At 33.8% G+C, this 16,735-nt stretch overlaps 1 protein-coding gene across 1 annotated transcript; it reads right to left on the bottom strand.

Moving 5' to 3' along the window:
• LOC129949452 (exportin-1) lies at positions 1 to 15,210 on the bottom strand. Its single transcript, XM_056060919.1, has 7 exons — positions 15,023 to 15,210; positions 10,500 to 12,168; positions 7,884 to 8,254; positions 7,339 to 7,818; positions 6,932 to 7,264; positions 6,507 to 6,872; positions 1 to 253 (listed from the first exon to the last, which is right to left on the bottom strand). Exons 2-7 carry the CDS (start codon positions 12,007 to 12,009, stop codon positions 104 to 106), a joined length of 3,210 nt encoding a protein of 1,069 aa, XP_055916894.1. The 5' UTR covers positions 12,010 to 12,168; positions 15,023 to 15,210; the 3' UTR covers positions 1 to 103.
• Positions 15,211 to 16,735: the final 1,525 nt, after the last annotated feature.

The raw sequence follows: 16,735 nt of genomic DNA, 5'->3' as shown, positions 1-16,735 counted from the left end.
TATTTTGAATAAAATTTATTCCAATATATATTACATTCATACTTCGACAGTTATTCAATCTCAACATTTTTTTTTCTCAAGAACTAAAATACAATTAAATAACTTATTCATCCTGCATATCTTCTGGCAGTTCGTGCGGGTTTAACATTCCAGGCACAGCGCGCTGCATTTGTCTTTTGCTAGCTTGTTCCTCACGTAGAGCAGCCTCGCGTTCCTCCAAATATAAATCGGAGTCGTCTTCGCCAGTTACTTCCTAAAATTAATAACATAGACAAAATTAATAAATTATTTCAGTAGGTGTTGGAGAATCGAATCGACAAATAAAATAATATTTTTTCTTATTCTATTCTAAAAACTGCAAAGAAGGGTCGAGAAAGGTCGAGGTGTTGATACCTAAATATGCATTCTAAATATACATAATGGCTTTTTTGGTCATAGGGCCAGTAAAATTTGAAAAGCATCCACGTTAACTTTCCTACGTACGTAAGGAATTAAATATATAAAATATTTAAGTAAAACGGAAGTTGCTAAAATAGGATATTATTACCATGAGCAAGGACTTTCTAATCTTTTTTTAGCTCGGAAAATTAACAGAAGCCCAGAGGTAGTTAATAACTAATTAAATAACCCGTTATTATAGGGAACAAAATTACAAAGGGCGTCCTTCTACCATTCTTTCAGGTAAAGATAAACGGAAAACCATTAGAAAAGCCTACAATTCCAAACACTCTGTGAATAAGATCAGACATGAAACTGCATTTGAAGTTAGCCAAATGATGATGAGTCGCGTCATCAAAAATCTCAGACACCTGAAGCTGCAAGAAAAAACTCCGCTAAACAATCAATATAAGCTGCAATGGCTCAATTTTGCAAGGTACTACATGGCGTGGAATACTTATGGTAGCATCATATCAAATAATTGGGAAAAATTGATCTTTTCAGACGAAAATGAGGATGGTCCGGATAGATATAATTATTACTTTCAAGATTTGATAAATGAAAAGTTTTTCTTGAAGATTTATGGTATCGTCAGTTAAAACGGTGCTTTAAAGAGAGCAGTTTTAGTGGAAACCATAGTCTTCCAATTTGAATACAACTGAAAAGTGTGGGGTTGGATGACAAGCAAGGTTTATGAAGGTGGGAAGCAGCAGCAGTAAATGTACTCAAATAATGTGATACAATTTTCTCAAAAAGTTTTCAAAAGAATTACAATAAATTGATTTTGGTTTGTATACCCAAGAAGATATTTTTAAATTTTAAGGTACTAATACATGACATATAATATTGTTTGAAGTGTCTACAAATCTTATTTATTTCAATTTCGAGAACTTATACACATTAAGATAAGATATCTTATAAGCTAGTGATAAGTATAGTATTAAACAAAAATATGGAACTATATAAGGTACTTCATTGCATTTCATTTCAACTAATTAGATATATGTATGTATGTATGAAATTACGATGTTGACAAGTATTTTTTGATTTCGAGTTTTGCCTTGACAGCATCATGTATTTCCCTTTTTGTTCTTAGCAAGGCATTCCAAAGCCGAATGCTATTAACATAAAAGAAGAGTAACATGGGCTGATAAGTTGTAATGATCTGACAGATGAGGTTCGTCGTATTCTGTCGAAGAGATAGCGAGGTGTCTGTGAAAGTAGGATATCAGAAAGCAAGGACAATGTCCGAAAATTGAGCATGTTTAGAATATGATTTGAAATTTCTGAGATGTGATCATATCTTCGAAGTCCAAAAATATAGCGGTAAGTTTTCGTTTACAATGGACCCAGGTCTCTATAAGTCTTACCAACTATGGTGTTAATGTGGTTGTCCCATGTTAAAAAACGATTAAATATTATTCCTAAGTTTTTAACCGTTTCAACAAATTCTATCGGGATATGGTTCATGACAATGCGAGGAAAGTAAGGCAGATCAAGAGGTGTTTGAGAAATAACTATACATTAAGTCTTTAAAGGATTTAGTTAAAGCCTATTTGCTGTGGACCAATTCTGAATCCTTTCATTTAAGCATTCAATATAGTGTTCAATTAAACCAAGAACAATTTAAGTAAAGCTGCACATCATCGGCGTATAAAGCTAAGGAACAAAATTTCATTGAGTTTGGAATTGAATTATTGTACATTGAAAACAACAATGGACCGAGAATGGAGCCTTGCGGAACACCATTTAAATTCGGAAAGAAATTTTATAGCGACCCATTTATTTCCACAGCTTGTGATCTACCTGTAAGGTATAAACAAATTAAATTTGCTGCCGCATAAGGAAAATTAAATTCATTAATAAGTGGTCATTAAATGTGTGGTCAACTGAATCGAAAGAAGAGTAAAAATGACACATGATCTTTATCTATTGACATCCTCAAGTCTGCAATAACATTGATTAGGGCAGTGATACAACTGTTTCTTCCGAAAAACAGATTGCATAGGATTAATTAGATTGTTGGCATTAAGAAAATTATTTAATTGTTTTTGAATGAGTCTTTCAAAGACTTTAGACAAAAAGGACAAAATAGCAATTGGCCTGAACTCTATCCCTTTAGAATTTTTTGGTATAGGTAAGATTTTTGCTAGCTTTCATTGCATAGAATAATGACTAGAAGTGATGATAAAGTTAAAAATATGGGTTAAGTATGGTAGAAGAATAGGCAGTAAAATTTTGAGAAATGAGGGATGTATATCATCAATGCCAACGGCTTTTGATTTAATTGAGAGAATTGATTCAACACCATCGGCAGATTCAAATGAGGAAAACCCGAAACCAGAGATGGTCATTGGTTCTATAGACGCAAGCCCAGCAACTTCATAGTAATGAGAATTTGAAACACTTGAAGTTTCAACAGAAGAACTAACAAATCTTTCGTTCAACATCTTTTATTTTTTTAATATTTATTTTTGGAACATTAATAAAATTATCAAATACATTATCTACTGATTATCTATTATAAACTTTAATTTGTTATTCAATCCGAAGTTATAGGAATATAATTAAATAATACCAAGAAACGATAAATACATATATACAAATTAATTCCTGTGCGTTAGTCTCTCAAAAACTCAGAACCGGCTCGACCGATTTTCATTATTTTTATTACATTTCAAGAATGGTTTAAAAAAATGGAAAAGTTAAAGAATCAAAAAATAACAAATTATTAATGTAAGGTGCAAATCACCACTTGACCGTTGTAGCTACAGGAGTATAGCACGTATTGCGTCAATGTATAGTTTTTTTTTAGAATTATTCAATATTTAGTTTGTTTTAATATCTGATAATAGTTAGTCGTTTATATATTGTTATATGTATTATTTATTTATTTCTTATATTGTTGTTATAGGGATTCTTCGACTTATTCGGCGCCCATAAAGAGCGGTTTTATCCGTCTTCCCATTCTTGGAGTTATACTTAGGATCTGGCCCTCCAGGTTGGGGGTTGTGCCGTCGGGGTAATTTTCTGGCCACGAAAAAGCCTCATAGTTGCGAGCACCAACAAGCCGGATTTACTGTTAACAACCTACGCAAACGAATTAAGGACAACGAACTTCGGATATGCACGTGGAATGTTAGGTCTCTTAACAGACGTGCGGCCGACAAATTAGCGGAGACCCTAGATTGCTATAAAGCAGGCATTACCGCCATCCAGGAAACACGATGGTATAGGCCGGGCAAAAAGAGGATGAAAAACTGCGATATTTTACGCGTTTTCCACACCTCAACATCCACAAAGGAACTTGGAGTTCTCTAGATCAATCTACCGTCAACCAGATTGACCATATTGCGATCGACGCCAGACACGCTTCCAGCATCATTGATATCCGAACTTTCAAGGAGCTAACATCGACTCGAACCACTACCTCGTTGTAGCCGCCAACACAATATATCGAAAACCAGTGGCAACATTGAAAAGATGCAATCAGAGAAGCCGCCTCTGATGTGCTGGGTCTCAAACAGCCACCAACAAGGAACCCCTGGTTTGATGAGTAATATCGGCAGGCAAATGCAGCCAAACAACAGGCACGCAAAGCGGCGCTGCATAAAAGGACGAGAGCTGCTCATGAGCTCTATGAGCAGAAGAGGCGAGAGGAACACCGACTTCTCAGAAGGAAAAAGAGAGGGCATGAGAAGCGTGCGGTCGAAAATGTTGAGAGGATTAAAAGCAGGAATAAAGTTCGAAAGTTTTATGAACAGGTGAAACGAAATTCACAGGTACATAAATCTACAACCGAAGGCTGCAAAGAAGAAAGTGAAAACATCATAGTGGAACCGCAGTCAATGCTGAGGATATGGAAGGACCACTTCTGCAGACTGTGTAACGGCGACGACGAACCGAATTTCGCTGTCAGGTAAGATGGTCCATTCAACATAGACGACGAAAGCCAACAGTCCCGTCCTCCCGACTTAGACGAAGTAAAGATTGCCGTATCTAAGCTGAAGTGTAACAAAGCCGCTCGAGCCGGTGGCTCCAATGATGAGCTCTTTAAATCAGCTGGAGATAAGTTGGTTATGAGCATGCACCATCTTATCTGTAAGATTTGGTCGGAAGAAAGCATGCCCGATGAATGGAACCTCAGCCAACAACCTGATAGGTCCTTACCTTATCAGTGTGGTTTTAGACCAGGAAATTCCACAATTGATCAAATATTCACATTACTGCAGATCATGGAAAAAACCCAAGAACACCAAATCGACACCCATTCATCGATTTCAAGGCCGCATATGACTGCATCTCTATACGAGCTGTATAGAGCCATGTCTAGTTTGGGCATCCCTGCCAAACTTGTCCGTTTATGCAGGATAACCATGGGGAATTCACGCTGCTCCATAAAGGTTGGAAACAACTTAACAGAACCTTTCGATGTCAAAAAAGGTTTTAGACAAGGTGATGTGCTGTCATGCTATTTTTTTAACATCGTACTTGAAAGAATAGTGCAGAGCTCACACGTCAACACTAGTGGCACTATCTTTAAAAAGTCTGTCCAATTACTAGCACATTCTAATGACATTGACATAATCAGAAGAACTCAGCGTAATGTCAATGATGCTTTTGTGAGTATTGAAGCAGAGGCGGCAAAAATGGATTTAACGGTTAATGAGGGCAAAACAAAGTACATGCTGTCGTCAAGAAAGGACATACAAGACCGACGTCTCGGTCAAAACTTCACCATCGACAGACGTAACTTTGAGGTAGTCACGGACTTCGTCTACCTAGGCTCCGCTGTAAACAACACCAGCGCAGAGATCAAACGCCGAATAACTCTCGCTAACCGCTGTTTCTTTGAACTAAATTCGTTATCAGTATGTAACGTTGTTTATTATAATGTCGTGTTTTTGTCGTGTATGTATTTTTCCTCAACTTGACAGCCAACAAAATAATCATAAACAAATCGCAAGACCAATCGTTGGAAGTTTTCGGAATTAATTTAGAATATCCGTGTTTTTCGCTGGGTCTGCTATATGTGGCATGTTGGCATGTAGGAAAGTCACTGTCTCCATTTATTTATGCTCGAAAGAATCGTAACTTATAAGAATAGAGTACCAAAAATGATATATATATATTATTTCTATTAATAAAAGATTTGTTTTTAAAAATGTCTTTTTTCTATTGATACATTTTTTTTTGAATTTTCTTAAATCATAATTTAGCATAATCATAAATCATAAATGCATGGTTGTAAGAAAACGATGTTTCTGATACGAACATTCGACACCGGGTCAGATAGTACTAAATATAATGATTGGAAAGAAAGAGTTGTTGATGAAATAGTTTTCTGGCAAGGCCATAGGGTCGAAAATATTCTTTAGGGTAGCTATGTGTGAGGAATTGCAGTAATGCTAATCTTTTCTATTTTCACAAAATGAGAGTTCTTAGTTTGCAAAGTGATGTTGAAAATATATGAAAAATCACTACTTTTTTTCTTAAAAAAGTAAGTATGCACCACATTTTTGTTTACCATAATCGTATTCCTATTTTTTTAAAGCCTTTTCTTTAAATGAATAATATGTAGTACATACATAGGTGTGTTGATTTGAAAATATTTAAGTTAAAACAAATAAATAATATCTGGAAATTAAAAGCTTACCTTTAAACATATTTGTATTCTGAATCGAATGAAAACAAAATCCTTTAATTGGGGAAGTTTGAATTGTGTTGGTTCTGGCCTTAATTGATTCAGAATTTAAATATGTTTGGAAAACATTTTTATTGACAGATATTACCAGTTTTTGAAAACTGAAAACTGTACTCAGTTTTTTATAAGGTTTACACATGACTTTTATAGATTAAATTTGATATTGTTACAAGAACATGAACAATATTTTAGGACTAACGATTTTATTGATATGGTGTTATCAGGTAATTTTGGCTGTTAACGGTCAACGGTTTAATTAACTCATATATCTTTAAAAAGTTTTATCAATATACAAGGTCACTGTCTCAAATAAATAAATAAATACTCAAAAAAAAACTAAAAATCAAATTATCTATGAACTTACCCGGATTTGAATTAAGAAATCTCTTAGATGTTCTTTAAAAGCAGGAACATTTTCATCTAAATTAAACAAGCCGGTTACAAACACTTTGATTTGTTGATCAGTTAAATGGTTAAATGCGGATTTCAGAAGTGAGGCCACATATTCCTGGACGAATATTATATTGTCTGGTATTGGGCCAAGATTGACGGTTATTTTATTATTTTCTACCAGGGAGAACATGTATGCTAAAATTGTTGCATGAATAGCTAATCCCGCTGTATGAGAAGTATCAGTTACAACAGAAAATATTTGCATTAAAATATCCGTAAAATAGGTTTGATAAAAACTTTGTGCTGCCTGGGGATGCTGTTCCAAGTTTTGTAACATCTATGAAGAAAATATATTAAAGCAAAGCATATTAATTATAGGGTTAGTTAAAATGTTACCTTGAATAAAATATATAAGCCCATATCAGCAACGTTTCGCATTGTATGTTTAAAGGCCCAAACAACAGAATCAAACACAAGTTTAAACTGGGCTGGTGGTATATTCAAAAATGCCTTAAAACAATGGGCATTTGTTGCCTGGAGAAGTTCATAGAAACTAATTCTATGCTGAGGATGATCTTCGAAGTTTTTGTTGATCATGTCAAGGGTGCACTCAAAAACAGCATCGAAAATTTTTGGTACTTCATTTGTGATGTGGGCCTTTAACTTGCACACTATAACAGCCATTGTACTAAGAACTTTTGGCTCACGAGCTGCTGGGATTTTACAACGCTTAAATAATAAAAAAAATAATAAACATATAATACAAATGTTTTGAGCTGGAAAAAATAATTTTAAAAAATCACCTGGTAATCCAGAAGCACCGCACTAAGAAGCGGAGGAATAAAGTTTTCCATGACCATTTGGTTATCATTCGAACGCAGTACCCACTCCGAAATCAAATTAAGGGTCTCCTTCTTAACTACGTGCATGGCTTTGATGAGCGGCTGGTTATTTACATTTATTCCGTTAAGAGCAATAGCCTGAATAATATTTTCAGATGTTATTTTATAAACATTTAACATGTCTAAGTAAATCCTTCCAAGTTGTATAACGTAAGCATGCCCAAGAGCTTTACAGGCAGCAACATTTGTTTTTAAAATGCTTCCCAGTTGTTTAACTGCAGACATATTTTTCAAAAAGTCAACGTTTTTAGACGCTCTCGAAATAATGTCATCCCAAACTTGGTTGGGCAATAACATATACTTTTCAATTAATGCATCTTGCTGAACTTGGTCTGTGCTCGTAGCAATCATATGACCCACAGCTTCATAAAATGTATGCACCTGTTTAAAAAAAAAATGTTAAGTCCTATACTTCTTTAAACTAAAAATAAATATTTTTAGATTACCTGCTGCGGTTGCAAGTCACATATAATCGAACTCATTGTACTCAAGATTTCATCGATAAAAGTACATGCTTCGTTTGGTTGAATTGTTACAAAGTGCCTTCTGCATTTGATTGCTATTTTTATGAATGTATCACAGGCCATATCCTGAACGCCATCGTGTGTCTCGTGCATGAACTCAAACAATTTATTCACCACAGTTTTTAAAAACTTCCAATGGGCCCGCAAGAATCTCGGATATTGTCCAACAACGTACATAATATTGGAGGCAATTATTGCTTTATTATCTTTGCCTTTTTTTTGTTCGCAAAGGCCCAGTAAATCTTTGATGACGGTGACCAAAAACCGTTTTTCATCTTCTTCATTGAAAGCACCTAAATTTAATAAATTAATTATTTAAACAAATATACAAATTAATAAGTGATATACATTTTTATATAGAAACATAAACATATGGTAATGGCTTTAGTGATTTAGAAAACGGCTCTAATCAATAGATTACATTTTTAGGATTTTTTTTCTAATTAGGAACTAAACTTTATAGCAAAAATAAACTTGTGACAAAAAATACAAAAACAGGGTCAGGAAACGAGGTATAAAAGATTTTAACGGGCGTCAAGCGAGGTGGGACAAACCGCATTGTTATAAGTATGGGTAGTACTGACTCATTGCGAGATGCCATTTCGGTAACTATGGAGCCGTGGTCGATTGCGCATCATGTTTTTGTTTACAACACGTTAATTAAAACGAGCCGTTCGGTCATTGAAACACAGAGATGATTCCGAAATCATTTTAATATTGACAGCCACGTTAGTGTTCGAAAGTTTGATACGAACATGAATAGGTAGCTTTTATATATTTTATTCTTTGCGATCTGAAACTGCGCAAGGAAGTGATCGAACGGTAAGGACTCAAAAAAATATTGAAAGAGTGCGTCAAGCAGTTAAAACCAGCTCTCGTTCATAGCCTGTATGTCACGCTCGTTATTTGAAGATGCTGTTTTAATTTTGTTTGCCGAAACTGAAAAGACGGCACATCAACTTGAACAATATATTCAAACTGACTTCCATGTAGATATATACTTGTCTATAATTTGAAAGGAAGAAGAGCTTGGTTGCACCTCTCCGTGGTGGCCCCTGGGCACAAGTAAGAGATATCAGTGCAGTTCGATGATGATCCATAGAAATCAGTAAATATAAAAATCGACAGTAAGTCGGTATTTCAAATAAGTCTGGAGTGGAAGCAAAAATCATTTTATAAAAAAATAATCTAATTGTAGATAAAGCTCGATGGATTGAGTCCCACATCTAAATTAACACACCACTGAAGATGTGGTACCACTTGATATGTTGCAGCCCCATGCTTAATTCCATGAACATATATGGGATATACTCCTTGTGAGAGTATCTTGGTGGCTGTGGTTTATCCTATATGCATAGGGTATTGGTTTTTCATTGTTTACCCAGAAAAATCAATACTTAGATAGGTAAATCCAAGACCAAAGGTTAACAAATTGTTGTATTTGTTAAGTCTTGGTAGCGACAAAGCAATGGAAGGGGCAGCAAGTTTAAAGACTTGCCATCAAATTAAGGCTCACCGCCATGTGTTGATGTTGCGAGTAATTATCTTAAATTGTTGCAACAAGATGGAATGACTTGCCATATATCAAGAGCTACAATAAGTTTTTTAAGAAAAACATTTCGTGGACGTCTGATTTGTGTGGTGATGTGGAATGGCGCCCTTGATCATCGGATTACTTTTTTGGAGCTATAGCACGAGTATACTAATTAAAACCACGTGTACTCGAGACCATTAGTGAGACAACAACTCAAGACATTTCAGTAGTTCTACGTCGAATGCTTTAAAGTTGTATGCAGAACTTCGAACCGCGTTTGCAGGAGTGTTTTAACATCACTTGAGTTTTTGTGAAAAAATGAGTGTGAAACAATTTTTTCAAATCTTCCATACCTGACGGACCATGTAGTTATATAAAAATTGCTGTATTTAAGTTAGATGGAGAAAAGTATCTATGTGAATAGCTCCTGACGTTTCTAGAATAAAGGATTAAAGCTCCATTCAATAATTCTCATTCAAGTGCTACAATTTTCAAAATCCGAAGGAAGAAAATGTGTGGGGGAATTATGTGTAGCCGGGCCTTTAATGACTTAATGACTTGATAGCTGACATATTCTTGGTATGTTGTGAAAACTCTTAACAATGTCATCAATTGTGTAAATACCTTTTAAAGACATAATTCACATACCTTTAAGGCTTCTATCATACTTTCTACAGTAGACAAAATTAACCTTTTATTCATCGAACTTCCAAGAACCAAGACAAAATGAACACTGTTCATTTCCTAAAACAGCCTTCGCAATTAAGACTGTCATTGGCGCTTTTGAAAACTGTTCGTGTGACAGTAGTACGAATATACTACGGCTGAAATATATTTACGTACGAGTTACTTATTAATATTAATTTGAGACACCGTATTGATTTTTGTTTTGTGAATTGGTGGGTTTGACTAAACTATTAGAACATAGGAGATAATTCGAGTATCATCTTACGACAATCACAAGTATACTGAGTATCCAATTTAAAACAAACAAAATAAATTACCTGAAATTGATCCAATTGCCCAGCAAAGTGTATTTAAATTCTTCCAGGAGAATTCAGTTCCATTTACTTGGTTTAAGAGCTTCAGGGTCATAATGCGCTCCGTGTCTGCATAATCCAAATGGGTTAAAAATACCAGTGTTTCGCGCATGGTTTTATACAAATTAATAGCATTTGTATCTTTCATGAATTCCCGAACAACTTCGCCATTCTCATTTTCAACAACAAGCACTTCTTCTGGTTTTGCCATACGAGAAATCATAATAAAACGAACTTTGGATAAAATAGTTCCATAAAATCGGCGACGTGAGAATGAACTTCTTTTCGGTAGTAAAGAAACCACATCGGTTTGTATGTGAACTGCATTATTACTATCTGAATTGTATAGATCTTCTACAAGATTGTTCCAGTATTCGAGACAGATTTTAAAGATTTCCACATCTTCCACTTCCGATATCATAACCAAGTAAAGTAGAGCCTTATTCAAATAATCAATATATTTAACATCTTCAACGAGTTTTCCGTGTTCTTTAAGAAAAGTACATAAGAACATGGCCAAATTTTGAACGAACTCTTGTTCCATGTCACAACCGTTGGCATATATGTGATTCATATTAGTATTCTGTCCAATCATTTGATCCAATTGTTCCATCGTGTCTTTGAAGAGTTTTATAAAATTGGAGTTATAATTAGGCACTATAAGGCCAGAGATTTCTGCTAAGCATTTAAGTGTTACATTACGAAACATGGGGACACTAAGAAATTTAAAAATAAGTGTTTCTACCAGCTTTGTTTCGAAAATATACCCCAGAGGAATCCAATTGAGGAACCTCAACAGAGTATCTAGGGTAACCGCAATCAATGGCGCATTCATAGAACTTTCAAGGACGAATGAACATAGTTGAAATATTTCGGAAAATTCTTGACACATAGCATCCTTTAAATGCTTCGCTTTTGTCTGAGTTATCTGTCCGCCACAAAAATCAAACACTTCTTCACTCAAATTTTTTAATATAACCATATTGTTTTTACAGAGGCTCTCGTTCGTTTTAGAAGCTCCAACTATATCGCAGATGAAGGTGTTCCAATTTTTGGGCCATTCTCTTTTCAAAATTTGCACCAAAATCATATTTAACTTATTTAAGTAAACCTTATTGGCTTCCATGGTATCCTGATCGGATGATGTTTTTATAATAAGGCCAACAACATATTTTTTGATGCCTTCACATTGGTTTCTGGGCAAAATTTTCCAACGTGTTTTGATTACTTCTTCCAAAATTTGCAGAGCATAAAACTTTGTTTGCTGATTTTGTGAATACTCTAATATACTATCGACTCTAGTCCAGGCATCTGGGTGTTCTTTGAGCGTTGTAAGAATATCTTGTGCTAAACGTAGTTGTTCCCCTTGTGAACTGTAGAGACATTCAACAATTTTATCCAAAAGACCGATATCTAGTTTCTCCGAGAAGTCTAACAATTTGCTAGCTTCTTCTGTCGTTAACATTACCGCCATTTTTTTGTAAAAGAAATATCGTTCCTTTCTCTTGGAATAAATTTTGATACTTATGAATGTTTAGTATTATAACGCTTAAAAGTTTACTGCAAAAATATTTTCATAAAGTTCGACAAATTTCCTGGAACAATACAATCGCAACCACCTGGATTTTTAAAGCTGCAATTAAAAAAAAATGAAAATAGCTTTAATCAGAAATAAACTTTTAAATTGTAACATAAATATTTACAACGCACGTAGTTCTACATAGTTAAACTTTTAAAAAGGAGTATTATAGTGAAGTCTTTAAAAGTAAGAGTAAGTTACTTTAAGGTTAGGTTAATGGGCTGGCGGTTGATGTAGTCATGGGTGCACTTGGCATTATTTTAAGGAAAACCGAGGTAAAACCTAGTACGCAGCTGAAGTGAAAAATTCGATACGAAAATTGCTTCTCGCTAGAGCTACGCCTAATCCCAGTTTACCTTATATACATATAACTTAATATATTCTTAAGATAGTCTGAAAAATGTCCATAGATGCTTTTATTTGAATGAGTGCAATTTTTTGTAGGTTAGTGTTTGTTGACGTTTTCAATTTAGGTTGAAGTTCTAATTTATGATAAAACCGTATTTGTAAATGTATTTTAAAATTTTAAATGAAACTATATTATTTTTGCTTCCAATTCGTTTATAAGATTGGTCTAAAATTATACAAATACTTGAGCGGTACTTTATTTGGAGCACTTATATGGACATTATACGTTTATTAAGACAAAATTTAAAGTACAGAAATCCAAACATAACATAGCATCAGTAAGTGTGGTTAGTAGACAGTGATAATGATGACAAAGAGTTTTTCTATTAGAGTAAAATTAAAATCTAAGAGTTCATGTTGAACTATTAATGAAAATAAAATATTTTAAAATATAAATATCTGAATAATTAACAATGGAAGCATATTAAGCACCTGAAATTTTTTACACTCCACATTTCAAGCTTATAATATGCAATCGTTTTGGTTTTATGTTTTGTAGCATTGAGTGCTTTATCCGACTATATTTTGTTTTTTACATCGACATTCAGAACTGTAAAACTAAAATGTATCTTTCCTTTATTCTCTTTTTCATGACATTTGTCTATTTCGTCCCTAATTGCGAATATACCTTATTGTCATGTTAGATTTTCAGTGATTAGAATTAGGAAATAGAAGTTGCATGCGCCGGAAAATAACTAAACAAAAAAACAACAAAACTAAATATAAAATAATAAAAGAACTAATTGGACTGGATGCAAACCAGAGTCCCTAGGTAAGTTATTCATCCTGCCTATTCTGACCAGAACCATCGACCTGGGTCTTACCCAGTCCATGTTCCTGGTCAGCATTGTAGGTATTCTCTATAATTTTTTCTAATATTTTTGAATTTTCCTTGCAGGAATGGTGACTCCACCTCGGACAACTCTGACCTATCGGTGGCCACATAATGTATTAGCATTTCTTTTCAAATCCTTTCCTTACTCAAACTGTGCTTCTTAATTAAAAACTAAAGGTTTCATGTTTACAAAACACATTTTTCAAACAAATGTGAATTGGAACATATCCTCTTAATTTACATTTCAAACCTTTAAGAGTTTAGTTTTTATTTGTTTAGCATTATAAAATTAATAAATCCGAGAGCTCAACGAAGCTTAGAATATCAACTGCACATCTACAAAAATTCGCAGTCAAATGAATCGCAGCTGAATATCAACAAAATATTATTACATTCTTCTTTGTTCCATCAAGATGACATTTACAAATAAAGGAGGACTTAAACCAACGCAACTGGGAGCACTTTGCTGAAAGACGCTTGTTGTTTGAAACCAGGTAATCGTCTATGAAAAAGCATTATAATTGAATAAATCCGATAATAGAACTTTCTGAAACTCTTAAAAAGCTGTACTACTAGAAGTAAAGTCCTCCTTAACAACTATTAATCTATATCATCTTCTAATAAGCCATTTCATACAAAATTAAGAAATGTATAGATAATTTATGTTGGTAATTTTTTTTTTTTTTAAATAAAATATCTTCTACGCATACATCGAAAAAGAAGTCCAGATTTCCCTAATAATATAAACCAAGTACTGAATTAAAAATAAACTACGATTAAAGTTTTTAGACATTTTTCCTGAATGGACCAAATACGAGCTGATCAGAGAATTTCGTTCTTGATACACAAACAAATAATAGCTTATTGCTTTTGATCATTTCGCGGCTATCATAAACAAAAATTGCAATTGTTTATTTTAAACTTGCGAACATAATATATTTTAGGAGAAAATAATTAATAGAACCACGCAACATCTTTATGTATAGGTCAACATATCGGACTATGATTTTGTTGCCTTTCTTCAAAAAGGCGCGTGTGGGTTTTTCTTGGTTCTAAGGACAGAAGCATTTATGATACAGTATTCTAGTATAATTACATATTTCGTAACATTGTGCGAAAAATAGTCACATAAAATACGTAGATAAATTTAAGAATCTTAATCATAAAATGTATTTCTAAAAAAGTTTTGTTTTCAACGAAATCAAGCATTCACTCCAAAATAATAAAGAATGAGCTTGCACCATCAAGTAAAATAAAACGCATATATTTTTCAAGAACCGCCAACATCTTCCAAAAATTTTGCAAGCCAAACAAATGCATTTGGGTTCTTTCTTCATTTGCAACATGCCAGACCTTTTTTCTCAACTCGACTTCGACATCGACACCGAAATCGAAACTCACATCACAATTCACAACTGACATTTGGCTTTCCGTCGCCATAGTCCTCTCAAAGACGGAACGCTTTTTAGTCATTTATGTTGGTGGGAAAAGAAAAACTCCTTACAGCGGCAAATTATGATAAAATTTATAAATAATATTTACTTGCTGTGTTAAGTTTAATAATACTTTTTTTTTAAATACCCTTCAGTGCATAAGATAAATTGCTGCAATTCACAATTCACATTATCGCATGCAAAAGAAATTCCGCATGAGAGCTATACTTACTTTAAATTTTATTTAAAAGGTATCCTCACATACAAATTTCTAACTCACATCGATTAAATTAGTTTTTTTGATTAGAAAATTTTAATTTTAATCACTTATGTGCTCAATATTTAACAAAATTTATATTTTTTAACAAAAAAGTATTCAGCTCTACCTAGCAAAGATGTCAGGTTTCGTATTAACGAAATCACACACACCAACCAACAATTTGTGGAGAGTGCATCCAGTGAATGAGTTTGAAAATGGAAGCGTGTTTAGTGAATGATTTTTTTAATGGCGTGTAGTGTAGTTCAAACGAAGAATACAGGGTGGTTATGAATTATGAAATTTTTTTTTAGAGCGCGTGAAACACAAAATTATTTTTAACTTTCCTATTCGAAAAAAATGTTACACATTTTTTTGGTTTGTCCTAAATGTGATTTGTTTTCATTTTGATAAAACTAAAAAAACGGCTCAACTTTCCATTACCGCAAGACGAATTTCGACACGTGTTTTTTTTTAATTTAATAGATATGTGCCGTTCGGATTCGGCTTAAAAATGTAGGTCCCCTCCATTTCTGGCAACAGTACTCGCACACAGGAATGGTTTAGAGTTGTACGTCACTAGGCCCTAGTTCTCAACGGTCTGTTGCGGCACCTAATTTATTGTTATTTATTTAGATATGAGCATATAATTAATAACGATAGCAATTTTAGAGCATGGAAACATTTATTTCTAATTTAAATTAATTTTCAAAGTTCACTTTTCACATGCAAAACACTCAAAAACGGTTGATTTTAACATTTTTTCCCTGTTTTTTGTTCAGTGTTGCCATACTTGCTTTTTTGGGTTGGGGATTTCTTGGATTTTAGTGATCAAATTCAAAAAGTACTTTGCATATACCCAATCTCGCACCCACCCCAAATCCTATAGCGATCACAAGCAGGGGGGTTGCATACCTAGCTATTAGTATTTCCTCGCCTTGATATTTAACACATGTGTTATTGAGACCCCTACCTAACTGTAAGAAAAACAAAAGGAAATTCGTCCTGCGGTAATGCAAAGTCGCTCCAAAAAAACCAGAAGGTAATTCGTGCTGCGGTAATGCAAAGTCACCCCAAAAAAACTCCGCTTGATCCAAATTGTAGTTACATAAAGCTCTCTTCAGTTACAAAAGCTTATTCATATTGAAAATTACTAGCCTTATTTTGAAATGCTAAACAGAACGTTCATATAATTATGTAATCCTTATAATGCGTCTAAACGCCAAAATGTTACTTTTAAAATGTATGCACTGATGCATAGAGCCATAATAAGGTTGAATAGAAGCTTCCATTAGCGTTTTTCGTTTTAAGATTAGAGCAGAGAACTGAGATAACTATAGATCTGCAGTACAATATTGGGGACGGAATAAGGTCGGTTTGTACTAATCTTCTCAATAAATCGAAATTACAGAAATAGATCTCAGATTGAAAATTTCGAGTTGGTGAAGTAAGATTTAAGTGTATAAGTATAACAAATTCAGAATCAAATCTTAAAAATTCAACGAGATACCAACGAAATATTATTTTAAAAACTTGAACTCTCGAAACTTTTTAACTGAATAATGCTAACGTCTTCATTGAAAAATAATTAAATCTGTTTTAATGTTTTGTTTATAGATTCAGAACGGTGAGAGATATTCATGGATTAAGCTATCCTACACGCTATCTATTAAAATCGTACAGTTGTTA

This window comes from Eupeodes corollae, chromosome 3 (genome assembly GCF_945859685.1).
Source record: "Eupeodes corollae chromosome 3, idEupCoro1.1, whole genome shotgun sequence".
NCBI lineage: Eukaryota > Metazoa > Arthropoda > Insecta > Diptera > Syrphidae > Eupeodes > Eupeodes corollae.
This window is presented reverse-complemented; position numbering and strand designations above follow the sequence as displayed.